This window comes from Natrix helvetica (assembly GCF_964273705.1).
Source record: "Natrix helvetica genome assembly, chromosome: 1".
Classification (NCBI taxonomy): Eukaryota; Metazoa; Chordata; class Lepidosauria; order Squamata; family Natricidae; genus Natrix; species Natrix helvetica.
This window is the reverse complement of record NC_138548.1, coordinates 54,082,733-54,099,663: the sequence shown is the minus strand read 5'-3', so window position 1 is coordinate 54,099,663 and position 16,931 is coordinate 54,082,733. Positions and strand designations below refer to the sequence as shown.

Here is a 16,931-nt window from a genome sequence, read left to right as displayed (position 1 = left end):
TTCTCTATGCTGTTTCATTAGTGTAGTAGTTGGGAGGGGGGGATAGAAAGGAGTAGGATTGTAGAATGGATTGTTGACATTCTTTTGTAGAAGCCAAGGTCATCTTTTGTCTTCGCATCTCGACACCTGGCCGGAAGAAGATGGGTGTACATGCCAGCGTGGAAGAATATGATTGGAACATGTGATGGATTTGTGGGTGTGGGGAGAGATCATGAACTTTCAACTGGTTGAACTTAGAGGATGTAATTTAGAGTTGAAATTTCCATAGCCGTGCTAACATGCCTGCGGAATAAATTGGACCTTAAAGGATGTTTTGCCTTGGACAATGATTTATTTCTGCATGGTATTTAGAACCCTAACATCATAATTATGAATAAACATTACAGTTTATTCAAACAAAATATTGGGAACATACCTTAAGTCAAAGCTGTTGCAGTCATGGGATGAGAATTTCTCGCTGTAGTTTTGGATAATTCTATCTACTTCCCTTCCTCCATTCTACAACACACACATACACAAACAAACCTTCTCACAAAATTCTTAATCACCAGAATTAAGAATTATACATATATGTGCATAGTTATACATACCATCAATTCAGGAGTTCTTTTGGATGAATATTTACTTACTTTTAATGATTTGGATTTAGGTTTCTAGAAGTAAAGGAAAAGAAGAGAAAAGAGGACTATATTACTAGCGCTGTGCAAATCCTTCGAAAGAGATGCTTTGGAGCATCCAGAAATGAACAGAAAACTTTTCTCAAATCTTTCACACAGTTATGGTTTCCCCAGGCTGCTTAAGAAATTCCTCCCATTAACATAGAAAACATTTGGCTACATTAATGATGTCAAAATGTAGTTCCATATGTTTCAAAGCATTTATTCAGGAGAATTTGCATTGCTGTTTAAATTACCAATCTAAAGGCTAGTATTGGTTGTGAAATCTGATGGATTAAGTTGTTATTTTGACATGTTATCAAAGTGAATTAAAAATGGTTGAAGAACTGCAGTGGTATTTTGAGGTTGATGGTGGATGATGAACTCTTAATGAAGAATATGCACCAGAATTTTGGCATGACACCTTTATAATATTTGCAATACAATGAAGATGATTGTCTTCAAACCCATTATAAGTTGTCGTGCTTTTCTTTCCAGGGCTTGTACTTAACACAAATAACTAATTATGAATGTATTTCTTTTCTTAAAATCAGTCTCACTGACACTGATGGAATGAGTACAGGTAGTCCTCAACTTACAACAATTCATTTAGTGAGCATTCAAAGTTACAATGGCACTGAAAAATGACTGTTTTTCATACTTTGTAGCATCCCCATGATCATGTGATCAAATTCATACCTTTGCTATGCCCCAAGGTCATGTCATTAGTTTTTGCGATCTTTTGACAAGCAAAGTCAACGGGGAAGCCAGATTCACTTATCAACCGGGTTACTAATTTACCGACTGTGGTGATTCACTTGATAACTGTGGCAAGAAAGATTGTAAACTGGGGCAATACTCACTGAACAAATGTCTCACTTAACAAGAGTAATTTTGAGCTCAATTGTGGTTGTATGTTGAGGACTACAGTACCTGTATTCCCTTTTTCCCCTCTGCAGTCCAGACTTTCTCCTGTAGTAGAGGAAGCTCTGGGCATGTGCACGTTTGTGTATGTGTACATGCATGCAAGGAATATAACAGACATACATTCATTGATGATGTATGTGATATTCCCCAAATTATTGAGCTATATAAAGGTACACATGTCTTCCTGTGTTTTCTTTCTGCTTTATTCTGTCTTATTTACTTCCTTTCTGTTTCTCAAAGGCCTTTCACATCTGATGATGAGCGAACAAGGTAAGTCTTTTCTTTCCTGCCTTCTTCAGCAACTAATTAAAGCTTCAATCAGCAGTCCTTTTGGAAAACAATCAAGATGTTATATATCTTCCCCACACTTTTGCATTTGTATCCCTCATTTGCCAGACTGCCAGACTCTACAGAAAATAATGTTCATAACCCAAAGTCCAATGTATTGGAGTAAATGAATATATACTGTACATATAAAGCAACATTGGAGGAGAAATGCACACATTTCCTTCTCTTATATGGAAGCATAACCTTCATGTTTTCAACTCTAGTACAGTGACTTGTTAGACACTGGCCTTCAAAATTAGTCAGTGACATGTAAGATCATGATGACAGTTTTTATGGCATGGACCAAGGACCTGGGACGCAACATTTATAGCCAACAGTCACTCTCCTGTCACTTTGAAGCGTTAAGTTTTATAGTTTTATACATATATTTTGGTCTGCAGAATTGATCTGCAGAAAGAGATAACTCTAAAACAGGAATCATGCTTATTGAATTTGAGTTGCATATTGTAATGCATTATTTGAAAGTTACAGAACAGGGACATTGGTGTTATGCTGAGTATAAAGAAATGATGCAATTGTTGGAATATTCCACATTAGATTATGAAAGATTTATATCGACATGTTTCTGGGAGTTAGATGGCATAATAATTATTAATGATACAAAAAATCAAAACCTGCAAATGGAAGTAGAATGATTGTGGCAAAATAAAGCAAAGATAGTGCTAATAGTGACAAGCTCCTAGTGTGCTATCTCAAAACAACTGGAGCACCATTTGAACATCATCAGCATTGACAAAATCGCCATCAGTCAATTGCAAAAGGCAGCTTAACTTGGAACAGCTTATATCCTGCAATGGTACCTATAACCAGCAAACAACATGTGCCAATCCCAGGTCCTTGGGAAGGACTCAGTATCTACTTGGGTATATAAACATCTGGCTGACTGTGTGACCCACCATAATAATAATTGGGCATGTATCTTCATCTCATCAAGCAGCAGGGTAGAAACTAAGGAGCTGGGATCACAACATTAAGATATATAAACGTATAATGTATAACATTCAGAATAGAATTCCAATGGTGCTAAAGTGGAACACTTTAGCACCATTGGAACAAATAGAAACATGTCATATGGCAGGTTATCCATGTTTTAATAGATGGCATAGTTTGGGAGCTGATAACTCCCTTTACACTGTTATTGTTAGCTCCAGGCAAAGAATGAATGTACCTTTTTAAAAATAGTGAGCCTGGAAAGATAAAGGCAGGATGAAATCAGGTTGACCCAAATGTCAGATTCTTGCATCCTTTGCTATGAGATACATTTGTAGAGTATTCTTCTGTAAGGCAAATAGTCATTTCAATACTGAAGAAGTGTATACTTCTGTTTGCTGGCCATAGCAAGAAATGAAAAGAAGTGCATTCATAGCACATCTAATTTGGAATATTGATGAATGGTACTGGCCAGTAGGACATCTTATATTAAGGCTGCACTAAGCCAGGGCTTTTTAAACCTGGGTTTGTTAAATGAGCATGGTAGTGTGGTTTTCACTGTTAAACTAAAGTGGACAGATATCCTATTTTGCTAAGCAAAAATAACAGTGTTATGCATAAGCCAAACTAATTTGTTTTTTTTAGTTGGTAGGCTGAAAGATACCATCTATTCAATTTAAAGGCAATCTTGGATCCTTAGACTGCCTCTTAACATGGCTATGTTTCTTTATGTTCCTTATATTTAGTCATATTAAGTCATCTCATTTCTCTTTCTTAACCTCATTCTTTTGAGCACTTATATTTTTCTTTTCAGCCAATTCTTTCCCTAAATTCATCAAAATTGTGGAGTGTGTGTAACATGCTAATGTTTCTGTGTAAATAATTGTATTTTAAAATACATATTATATACAGTGGGAAATAATATAAAAATCAGTGTGTCTTTATACACCCAGTACAACTACACAAGCTATTCATCCTACATCATTGTGGGTAGGTGGAAAATATATTTCCACGGAATACTGTTCTCTTTTTCTTTGTTTTAGCCTTGTTTTCTTTATGGTCATTTTGATATGTTTTTCTGGATTTTTAATATGCTTCTACAATGAGAGCTTGGCTTTTCTCCATATAACATTGGAGTTTAAGAGTTTAAGATTATATTTTAATCTGCACTGTGTGTTGTTTGTGATTCTACTTTTGTTTTACTACGTGTGCTTTTGAGTATTATTTCTTTTCTGCTGTGTTCATTGGTTTATGTTCAAGTGATGTGCAGTGTGATCTAATTTTTTTTTTGTTTTTGTTTTATTATGTCTTTCTTTCTGTTCTTTTCTCTTGCCTTCTCTCTGATGGATACTTCTTCGTACCTGTGCTTATGTGGACATACAACTTCATACCATATAGGTAGAAGTAAAGGTATAGATAATTTTCCTTTGAAAATAATGTTTCTGGTTATTAACATATATGTAAAATGTTGAGATGTTACTTCTAAATGTATTTGTAGTCCATACAAATGCTTTTATTTAAAAAAAAACAGTACCTTTCTGGCTATTCGTAAGAAATACAGCCTATAATTTATAGATGAACTCTTGCCATATGGCATTTAGCAATGGAAAGAAAAGAAAGAAATTGTAGAACTTTTTGCAGTGAGGAAGAGATATGTATCAGCTTCAGCTAAGTCACCAGTGTTTTGAGCACTTTGATATGTAATACATACTATGGAACTTCTCATCTTTACTATAACAACAATAAGGCAGCTTAGAGTAGGCAGTTTACTACACAGTCAGCTTATTCAATAAAAGTGTTAGGCAGACAGCCAAGGGCTATCTTGTATAATGAACCTATGCAATTGTGCTTAAATATGCTGTAGGTTAACCGTGAGAGCATCTTGGCTCAAGAGATATTCACTTTATTGGAGTCTACAATAAACAATGTACAAATCTAAATTGGTTACATATAATGTCTGCAAAAAAAAGGGATGCAGAAATTACTATGAAATTAAAATGAGAGGAAAGAAACAGTACAGTGAGACTCAAATAATTGTTCATACCAGGGATGCATGTAAGAATTTATGTTGCATGAATCTAGTGGAAATAGAAATACTGACTCTGCACAATGCGGACATGTTCTCTTGAATGCCTGTCTCCCTCAAGCACATCAAGTGAGGTATGAAGGTTTATTTTTCCTTTCAGCAACTTACATACATTATGGTGCCAAAAGGATAAACAGTTCAAACTATTCAATAAATATTCAAATTAATTTAAATCCAAGGGGATTGTTGATTTTTCAACATTTGTTGCCAAATAAGCTATTTGGAAATGCAGTACATTTTGCCGGTATAATATATGGAATTCAACGAATATAAGGCACAAATCAGAATCTGAATCAGAATTTGGAGCAGTAAGTATGTGCTGTTTCTGTTCGGCACAAATTTCAAAGAATGTGGATGTTCTACATAAAATTCTGAATACTTTCCCAGGGTTCTGTTCTCTTTGTTGAATGCCAGTGTTACAAGCAGGTTTATAAGAAAAATGGAAATGGCCTCATGCTCAACACAAAAATCTGTTGCTGCAAAGGTAAGTGTGGAAAGAAGACACATAATTCCTACCCAGGACAACACATTTATTGGCTCTTCTAAGGCACCTGGACTCATTTGCAACCTTTTTTCAATAATTTTAAATTGTATTGCTTAAAATCTAATGATATGCTGCCAATAATCGATGATTTAGGCCAGGGGTGTCCAAACTTGGGAACTTTAAGACTTGTGGACTTCAACTCCCAGAATTCTGGGAGTTGAAGTCCACAAGTCTTAAAGTTCCCAAGTTTGGACACCCTTGATTTAGGCTGTTGGATTTTTGTCTCAAGTTGACAAATATCTAAGGTTGGAGAAATTATTAGAAAATACATACAATGTACAGAAAAGAATGTTCTTCTTTACTCCCTTCCTTCTCCTCCTCCTAGAAGTACCAGCCCTTATTTATATAATGGTAGCAGATATGTGACAGGAACACAGTTAATGATGGCAGAAGCTAAAAAATAAAGGGAAAGAAAGTATGTGTCTTTGTGAAGTTCTAGATCATATAAGTCTCTATAGACCATATAAAAACAAATAACAGCCAAATAGTCATGGGTTTTTAATAGAACACATACAATACAAAGAATCAAAACATAAAACATAAGCACTGGGCATCAAAAAAGCACCATTAATAAGATGTTAATAGTAGATAGGCTCTGAAGTAGCACTGAAGTGACAGGATTTGAAGGAGGGAGGGCGAGGAGGAATAAATGGAATTAAATAAGTCTTATGTAGATTCTATCTTACGCCCTCCTCCATACATGATGGCAAAAATTAGAGCAGAAGTAATAGAGTTCAAATTTGCAGTTATGCTTGAGTGAATGTGTAGTCACAATTTGCCATTTAATTTGTTACCCGGACAGCATTTAGTTAAATGAAACAATCATTGAAATTCCTGTTATATTTCAGTACAGATATCTCCATTCCTAGAGTGTTTTTTAAAATCTATTTTAATGATCACTCTTATCTTCTGCTGCTTGTTAGCTTCGGTTCCACTTTGCACCCTGTAGTCTGTTTCTGGTTCCACTTGGAGGCTCATGTACAGTAAACTGTGGGAATGTTTAAATATAAACAGAGCTATTGTTCCCTTGAGGAAGTAATATTGATTTCTCTTCGAGCAGGTAGCATTTAATAGTAAAAGACAAGAAGTCTCTGTGGACAACTAGTGTGGCATAATGGGAAGTCCCCAGTTCATAAATGCACTAGGAAGTCTATATTCTTTTAGTCTTAACCCAGGATAGTAAATAAAAGCATAAAAATAATGCTGCTATTGAGTAGAAGACAGTGTCCTTTAGGCACATTCACCTCAGTTGGGAATACTTGATGTCCCATATACTGTATGCAGGTTATGAGATAGGAGTGACTCAAAGGCAGAGCTTTTCCACAGTGGCCCTCACTCCTTGGAGCAGCTTCTCCTGCTTTGATGAAAGACTGTAGGAATATTGAGGGAGCAAGACCATTACTGAAAGAAGCAAGGTTGTTACAGAAAAGATTCCTGAGTCCAGGGGAGAGGGGAAAATGTAAAAGACACTTGAAGTAACTCTGGCTTAATTATTCTAGATATAAGTTGAACTAGACTACTGCTTTGACAGTTCAAGATTCTGTTACATTATCCTACTAATAATAAAGTTCTTTCTAGAAATCCAAGTGTTTCTTGTTTCCTGAGTTTGCCTGCTTGACACTTCCAGATTGCATCTGTAATTATGTATATAAGGGTGCTAAAATAATAGTCTCTTGCACATTTTTGAAAGTCTGGATGAGTTGGTGCCAAATAGTATCTTACTTTGTATTATTGTATTGTTTTAATGTTATAATTGTAATTATTAGATTATGGATTTATAATTGTAAATTTTAGGTTTTATGGATTACTTGTATTGTAAAACCATTGTGAGTCATTTATAATCAGTAGTTTGCTTAATTAATTAGTTATATTATATTTTTGTCATGACCTGGAAGTGGTTTGCCTTCCCATGCTTGCTCAGGAATTTTTAAACAGCCACTCATCCTACATAGTTTTTATATGGATCAAAGTTGGCTAGGTAGTGCCCTCACGTTCAGATATAAATAAATAGAAAATTAATTTAAATTTTGTCAGATTATCTTTTCATCTAGTTCTGTGTTGTCTACTTTCACTTGTCCTATATATCTCAAGCACTTCTTTGTCTCCTAATGGAATAGCAGATCATGATAAGTAGATCTTCCAAGATTGTATCCTTAAATATATGCACACACAACATGTCTTACTAGCAAGTTATGGAGAGATCATTACTGTGGCTGTTTTTAGTATACTGATATATTAGTAATTAAACATTACAAAGTGCTATGTAAATAAGAATTAATTGATTTTATTTATATGGCATTCTAAAGATATTGAGAGTTTATGGAAACTTTTCAAAATTAAATTGAAAATCAAGTGATCTTATTGATTTCACTCAAAGCTAAGCATACCTATTTTTTTCTGGGTTATATCCTTTCATGCCAATGCTGCAGACATCACTGAAACATGCTATGTAAGTATTTACATTACTGAATGCAAAATGCTTGTGCAAAATCTCAAGCTTACAACAACCTAGGGTAACATAAATAAAGAGCCCATTCTCTATCCTTCATAAATTACTTTGATCCTAATTTGGGACTAAAACCCACAATCCAGGTGCAGTTGTCACAAGAAGAAATGGTTTTGTGGTTTGTCTTTTAAAGAAAGAAGAAGGAACATTTATTAGCATGCTTTGTTTTCTGGTTTCTTAAGCCATTTGAAAATTATCATTTTAAATTATTTTATCGTTTTAATTTATGAAAAAATTAAATACTATTTTTTTCATTTATTAATACACACATGTTTGTGTGCATTTAACCTTTACATTTGTCTCTGGATGGTAGCATATTTGTTAAATCCTTTGAGGCATATAAACAGAAGATCTGAATGTCTATTTGTCTTTGCAGTTTGAAAGTTGCTTCATCTTTTATCAGGCATGGTAGTGGTAGATGGCTGCATCTACAATTATGGGACAGAATGCAGCTAACGTAGAGTATACATTACACAGATTCACTCATTCAGAAATTAGGAGGAAATCCAGAAGCAAGATAAATTGCTACTGTATGAAGAAGAGAAATAATGAAAGAATTTGGGCCCAGAGTCTAGTCAGATAATTACTATGGTGTTGGAACAGATGTGGCTGTTAGACCAGGCGTGTACCCAGAAGGTAGTGGAAAAGCAAGAAACCTCTCTGAGAATGAAGCCAAGGACCAAGGAGGAGTTAGCAAGATCTGAAACAAAGATCTATGGATCTATTTGGCTGGTGGAAAAATGTAGCATTTGGAAAGTCAGACCAGATATCAGTGAGGATATTTGATGCCCACATTTCTCTAACTCCTTCACGAGGTACATATGGACATTCCCTAAGTGGATGCCTACATGTATATTCAGGTACATTGCCTCTTTTTACTAATCTATAATATTTCTGCCAGATAAAATAGAGTAGTTTCTCAGGCTTTTTATTTAATGTTAAATACTAAACCACTAACCCATTGACCTACTTGCCATGAAAATGCAATCAATATTTATTCGGTCTATGGCCACTACAATTTAAAAGAACCAAAACAGAGTGAAACTAATAAATACAATAACATACTAATGACTAGCAAAATAAATCACACAGCATAACATTCATTCCACTATTACTATGTTAACGAAGCTGCTATGCGGATGACATAAATCTAAAACTTTAAAAAGTCTAAAATCAAAACTATTTATCCTCTAACAATTTATAAGTTAAGATAATATTTAGAACAAAGGTAAATTACATTTTAATCAATTATATATATTAATATTGTGTTGTTGTTTATCTCAATACAAAAACTTAAAATTTCTCAAATGTTGGGGGTGGAAAAAGAGAGTCTATATCCACCTATTCTGTTAATTTTGGGATTTTCATATGCTTAGGGTTTTCCCCATAAGGTTAGGTGGATATGCAAAATGCCTTTAAGAAGCTGGTATGCTTTTTAGTGCCACTAATACAGTATCTGTTTAAACTTTCCTAAACTAGTTTTCCTAATAATTTTAGGCTCTGGTCCGTTGTGTATATCATCTTTTCTTCAGCCTCAGTCTATTTTCTTGTTGTTTTAACAGTAGCTGAAAGATTTTTAACCAGAGCTCATAGGGTGTTTCTTAAATCCTGCTGAGAGTCAGGTGGACTACACATGTAATAAATGAATAAATAAACAAATCCCTTTCTCTTATCATAAGCTTAACTGGGGTAACCTCTCCACCTGCAGCTCTTCCATACTGTAACTGCAAGAGTTTCTGATAGAGACCACATGGCTCTATCTACTTGTCAGATACAGCCATGTGGTCAGTGATATAGACATAATACCACAGAAATACTGTGTATTTCTTTTGGCTTCTCTTGCTTACATAGTGGCAACTTATCTTGTCCCTAGATCCACTCTAAAGCCCAGCAACCACTGCCATCATGTAAAAGCAGGGGTGTCAAATGGTGGCCCACGGGCCACATGTGTCACGTGCAGGCCACACCTACCCCAGCTCCAATGTTGGAACAAACATCGGGAAACATCATGTGACAGCAATGTGACATGGCGAGTTTAACACTCATGTGATAGAGGGTGGGAAAAGAGGCAGAAACCTTCTGCACAGTTTCCCTCTAAACTAAAGTGCAGTTTATTTGTTATAGCACTTATAGGTAAATAATATGTGGTTATTTTTAATGTGTTCCTTAACAGATGATACATATCTTTTACATATGGAGTCTTTTACAGTTGTTTTCACTGAGTCCTTCTCACCAACCCGAATTCACAAGGTGTTCCTTATTACTTTAATATGCTTACTCTATTAAATAGCTGCAGTATTTCTATTTGCAGAAGACAAAAAGAAGGAAAATAATTATTTACTGAGCTTCTTGGAATTCCAACCTTTTTCTCAGACCCTTCTCAAGAATGTCTCTTCTGTTAGTTCCAAATGTTCAATCTTTTCCAACCAATCTATTCTCTTCTCTTTCATGACCTGCCTGCTCCTGATGGGAGTCTTTTTTTTGTCCTGGTATGCCTGGGTTTATACAGCATCTCCAGAACACACAACACATATACAACACAATAATATCAAATAATCTCTGCCACCAATCTCTGCCATTTCCTAACACTTTTCTGCATTATAATGTGTGAAAGAAGCACTTAATTTATGGATCCTTGGGTCACAATCCAATCTTTGATTACATGCATATTTTGTTCTGGAAAAAGAAATGAAACTTGCTCAGTTGCCTTTGACTATAGAAAAAAATGTAAATTTGTTAGAGATCTATTTTTATAAGTTTGCAAGTAAAATGTCATTAAATGTACAAAGAGACAAGAAATCTATGTTAAAGTCCATGACAGACAGAAAGATCACTGGGAAGGAATTTTTTTAGAGTAAGTTGGATTTATGTCACTGAAATGTATATTGAGCTATCGAAACAAGGTAAATAATGCTGAACGAAAGGTGGCAACGGTAAATTCACTGATCTCTTTTTATATGCCTAGTGTGATCTATCTGTAATGGATCCCTTTCTACCCATACCACTGGGATTTAAAAGTCTTGTGATTATGATTAGTTATGTAGCCAAGAGTTTAAAAAAATATTTAAGCAAACTATCAGTAAGTAACAATTAAAAGAATGTGCAGCAATAGTGTCTAATTACAAAGAGAAATAGCTCTGTTACAGCTACAATACCAGCTTCAACTAAAATGGTTAAGTTGTTGATTTGTAATTTTCACTGGCTATTATAGCTTTTATTTACTTGAAACTCCATTTTGAAGTATGTGTCTTTCTAAAAGATAAAAACATTTTACATTTATCTGAAAGATAAACATTTATCAGTGAAATGCAAAAAATGAAGGGTTGTGAAGAAGGCTTGTTAAATGGCATCTTATACCCCCAAAACTATGAACCATTTATCCCGTGGTAAGCTCTGGTTATTAGAAAACTGGCTCATTTCCTATGTGTGTCTATGTACAATATATAAAAGTTAGTTGGATGTGTTCAATCTGAAGTTGAACTGATACTCCATATCCATGTGTGGATTGAAATGCAGCTGTTCTTTAGATTTTGCTGGGCTGCAGTTTTCAATCTGAATAAGTGTTATTTAAAAATAAGCAATTAACATAGAAAAGAGAGGAAATTGACTTATGAATGAACATTTCTTATGAGAAATCATCATGGATTAGAAGTCATGTGATCTTTTCTCCTGTATTAGATGAAATGTCAACTCAAAACTATGCTCCAGTTATGGGAAACAATGTGTGGGAGAATTGATCTTTCATCCTTCTATATCTGGGTTGATGACAGCCTGAGAAAGACGGGTGATGCTATTGGTGGGAACTGTAGGTTATAAGACTCTTGACTGTTCAATTTCCCATGGAGAGTGGAGCCAGGCAATAATGAAATCAGTCTTGTATAAAAGGCAGCAAGATAATTTTATAAAGCAGGACACTGAACGTAACACTGAGAGTGATGGGCAATGTTCATAGTTTGATTTAAGACGAAGAATATTCTGTGTGTGTGAGACGTTTATGTGTATGTATGCACATATACGTATTGTTTGTTTGTTTTTAATAACTTTGTTTATATTTGTTTATATTCCTAGCCAAACCAATGGAAGCTATTCATTGTAGCTGTATTACAGGGGTGCCCAAACTTGGCAACTTTAAGGCTTGTGGACTTCAACTCCAGGAACTTGTGGAAGTTGAAGTCCACAAGCCTTAAAGTTGCCAAGTTTGAAGACCTCTGCTGTAATATATAATGAATATTTCTACAACTATAAAACCATGTTTGTTCCCATAATCTGATTGCTCATCAAGATACTGCTTGCCTGTCTGGTAGCTAAGTTGGCTGATCTCCTAGAAACATCTGTATTTATCTATCTGTCATCTTCATATGAAGCTGTAAGGAGTTATAATGGAATTTAGCTGATAGCTAAATTGTTTCTAGGTTGTAGACAGAGTCTCAGATGGGTGCTTTCCCCATTAGTAAATCCTGCAGCAATTTCTCATTGGTCCAAGGGTGTGGATGAATGTCTTACTTTGCATTATATGGCTGGTTTTTGGGATTTTTCCAGCTTCCAATATACCCTCGGGAAACATTGTATCTGTATTTTAAGTGGTGTAGAATGGGGAAACTCTGTTATTGTTATTGCTGCTTTGCTGATTGGATGGCTGTCCAGTTTGATGACTTTTCTCCAAGGGGCAGAGAACTAGGTCAAAGCATCTCCACGGAGTTCTCTGAAAAAAAAATATTTTGGGAACCCCCACCCCAGTGGTGGGATTCAAATAATTTAACAACCAGTTCTCTGCCCTAATGACCAGCTGGTTAGGCGTGGCTTGGCAATCATGTAACTGTGTGGGCATGGCCAACTCAACATCACTCATGTTGATGGGCGCTTCCCCTTACCTGTTACAATGTAATAAGGGTTAACCAGAGAGGCAGTTTCTGTAGGCAGGGCAATAAAGATAAGGCTAGAAACGACACCAGAATGTTTCCTTCCTGCCTTCCTTACAGGATTAGCCCTGTAAAGTGGGGAAAAAAGAAATTAGATTTCTTCCAGCAACCGGTTCTCTGAACTGCTTAGAAAGTTAACAACCAGTTCTCCCGAATAGGTGCGAACCAGCTGAATCCCACCACTGACCCACCCCCCTACATGATCATTTCTCATGTAGACAAATTGGTTTGTCTACATAAAATATATCTAACCTGTTCTGCAATCATATGGCATTATTTTTGCTTATATTTTTACAGCAGCAAAAAGGGCAACCATAGCTAATTTTTAAAAATATTTTGTATTCAAAGAAGAATTAACTCTTTGCATAAATATCTACTCAAGTTTCATCTGCTTAACCAACAGTTTACAACATTTAATCACTAGTGTAGGTTTGGCGTGCTTTTTTTTTTAACATAAGAAAATCTCTTGTTACTTCAGATACTCTGGTATCTGAACCAGATTATTATTTATGACAGCAAGTCCCAAGTTTCCAGTGGTCACAGAGAGTCTATGGTCTCAACAGATCTGGAACATGACAGATATTTTGGAATACAACAGATGTGGAGAAAGTTGCATTGAGAAAGGTTCAGTTAATTAATTTGTTTTAGATAATGAAGTCTGTGAATGGAATATTTTTCCATTTCTCATCCAACTTTTGCTCCCTTGTGATTTTTTTTTTGTGAATTCAAGGAAAACAACCTTGCAAAAATTTGATTCAATCCTATTGAGTTACAAACTTATAAAATGTTTATATAAAACAGCTACAATTTTTTTTGGATGTCTTTAATTCAGAAAAGCCTTATATATTTAATAATATACTTAAATGGCACAGTGTTCTTAAATCTTAGTATAAAATGTATTTCTATGTATAGTTAAGAGGCTCATATTCTATGTATAATGTGTGGGAGAAGAGAGCATAACAATATGTTAGGGATTATACTAAGTAATTTGAGCGAACGCAACGCTAATGCATCTCTTTTATGTTAAACCCATTCCTCTTTATTTGTGAATAAGCATCTGAGTCTGACTTGGTTTTAATTTTCATTAAGAAGAATGATTCCTCTGGGAGTTAGAGGCATTATGGCTGCATTGTGTGTAAACAGAAGCAAAAATAGTGTCCTCTGATGTATTATTAGAGTGCACTGTTTGTGATGGGGCTCAGGTTTCACTTGACAAAGTGAATATTTAATTGATCTCTCTCCCCCTCACTGTGTGTGTGTATGTGTGTGTGTGTGTGTGTGTGTGTACACGCTTATGTGAGTGTCTCACTCTCACTTAAAATATTTAGTGATCTGGAAGTAGAGAACCAAGCTGTTCATTTTATAAAAGCATACTAATAGTGCATCTGATGAATTCCTAATTTTAAAGTGGTGTATCTTTCATTAAAATCTACATATAAAATAAGGGCTAGCCCAGTGACATGAAAAGTAATACAGCTTGCTGATCTTGACATAATAACAATCAGAGGAAACTGGAGATCCCAGATGGCTGCTTGGCCTTTGCCATTCTTTTAATAAGCTACTAACAGCTAATTATTCCACTCTTTGGGGCAAGTTAATTTACTGTTGACTCTTAAAGCGACACTGCTCCTTTCCCTGTCGCAAAGCAATTTCTTTACAACAAACACTGAAAATGTTTGGTATGCAGTTTTTCAAGATAACTGGGGTAATAAAATAAAAATGAGAAACATTTTAAAGCAGTAAGAAAAAAAAGTCAAAATATGCAAGGGGTAAAATTCACAGCTAAACTTCTAAGAAAATAAAGCTGCCCTTCTCCACACTGAGATCAAAAGTTGATTTTCAAATGGGTGGGTGGGTATCTTCACCAGGAAATTGAGGATCACAAATAGCACATGCTCTTTTTCATAGTTGATATTTGTCTCCTCTTTGTTAGTCAGAGTATTTGAAAGTTTCTATTAACTTCTACCAAAGGTGCTTTTTCAAAAGGCAACTGGACTCTTGAACTGGGACATGGATGAGTGAGAATCTCCATAGACTATTAACTTCTAGTTAATCTAACATAAGTAAAACTATAATATATTTAGGCATAACAATAGGCAGGCCGATGTACTTCTTTTTTATTATCAAATAAATATTAGAATGGATTTTGAGAGGAAACTTTTGTCGAAGTTGGAATCAGCCAGTCTTTCCATCAGTCTATCTCTCTTTCCTTTCGGCTTGATCACAAATAAAACTTTTGGCCCCATTGACCGGTTGGTTAGTTGCCTTTAGTGCCTGTCGCTATACTTCCACTGTAGATGTGGACTGCATGCTCTGTTGGAATATTTCTCATTTCAGCATAGGGTTGTTCCTATGGTCATTCTTGGGGGGGGGGGGAGAAGGAGGGTCCAGAAACCGATAGATGTGTTTTTCTCTAGAACTCCTAGAAACAGTCATGGGCCATTACTTAGTTTGTCCCAAAGAACCATTCTTTTGTAAATTGCTAAGGAAATAATGCTGAGGGAACCTTTGGCTTAAACAGTGGTAGCAAAGGAAAAATAAACTAAAATAATGTGTTACCTTATCTTTAATATATGCCTAACATCTCATCTAAACATTGATAGATTTTCTTTATATTCTGAAAATTAATCCATCTGGAATAGTGTACTTAATTATAACAAAATAATGTGTATTAAATATATATTGAAAGACACGGGCCACTTTACTTCTCAAAATAAATATACAGTACCTTTAAGCATAATCTCATGGAAAGTGCTTGATACCTCCATCTCAGATGAATGTGTTTGTGCCAGATGTTTCAATCCAGTCTATTATGTATTATAACTAAGTCATCATATAAATTGATAGATGAGTAAATGCTCAGTCAAGATAGCAGAGGGATAACTTATTACGAAAAAAAAGTCAAGAGCAAATAATAGTGCCTAACTCTTTAGTTCTACTATCTTAATCTACCAGCTGAGAAAAAAAATCCATTGGGAAGTTTGTTTGACTTAAATGTTTCTCTTCCCACTTGTTAGTTACTGAAGGCATAGAGCTTGGTGAGGAAGAGATTTCCATTTAAAATGTGTCATTTTAGAAAAGATTGGCTGTTTCTTCTTAATTGTTGAAAGCCGCATTAAAAGGAGACCAGCATAGAGTGAGGTTTTTACATTGAGAGCTTGCTTAGAAAAGAAGGAACAGCTGCTGTTTTAAATGGACTCTAATTTTGACAGTTTATGCTGTTCTGTGAATACACAGTACTCTGTGATAATGTTTGGGAAGACTGATGCTGGGTAATAGCTTATTTCCTGGGCTTTATGGTAATTCAGCAAAGTGATTATAATAATGTCATCAGGAACTGAAATAGACTCATCACACTCATCAGACAGCCCTGCAAAAAAAAATATGAAGCCCAATGAAAGATGCTGATAATGGCGAGCCCGATAATGTCAAAGTGTAACTGTATGCTGTGTAGGCTACATCTAAGGCAGGAAGAGCACCAGTGTTTGCAGTAGGGAAGCCCTAAACCAGCTCTCTCGTTTTTGCAGCATTAATAGCAATAGCGTTTAGACTTATATGCAACTTCACTGTGCTTTATAGCCCTCTCTGACCCTAAGAAATGTCCATATGTAACTTTAATACATGAAACAATGCAAACTTACTGAAATGGATATTTTTTAAATGCAACTTTTCTTGTTAGTCTTTGTTATATATTTTTTCCGCAATATTAGGAACATCACTTATCTTGAGAAAACTTTCAATATTAAGTTATCTTTCCTTAAAACAAAAAGACAAAGGTGAAAGTATATACTTTAAGATAGATATGTTGATACTCCCAAAATTGGAAGATTTTAAGCATAGATATTTTGATCAGAAAATACTAAACCATGACAAAATATCCATAGAATAGCCTGTCCTATAAAATTGCATACTTAGAAAACTACATTGGATATAGTTTACATTCCATTTTTAGTACAGTAATTTTATTAAAAATTAACATTGCAACAAAAACCAATAGAAAATAAGATCAGTACAA

At 35.0% G+C, this 16,931-nt stretch overlaps 1 protein-coding gene across 2 annotated transcripts in view; it reads left to right on the top strand.

The window, feature by feature from the left end:
• The window catches only part of NRXN3 (neurexin 3), a 1,287,124-nt gene that overhangs the window by 120,346 nt on the left and 1,149,847 nt on the right, over positions 1–16,931 (top strand). For both annotated transcript variants that reach the window (XM_081936219.1, XM_081936218.1), the window contains exon 5: positions 4,260–4,271. In XM_081936219.1, the coding sequence (XP_081792345.1) occupies positions 4,260–4,271 (12 nt within the window). The remainder of the gene's footprint in view (positions 1–4,259; positions 4,272–16,931) is intronic.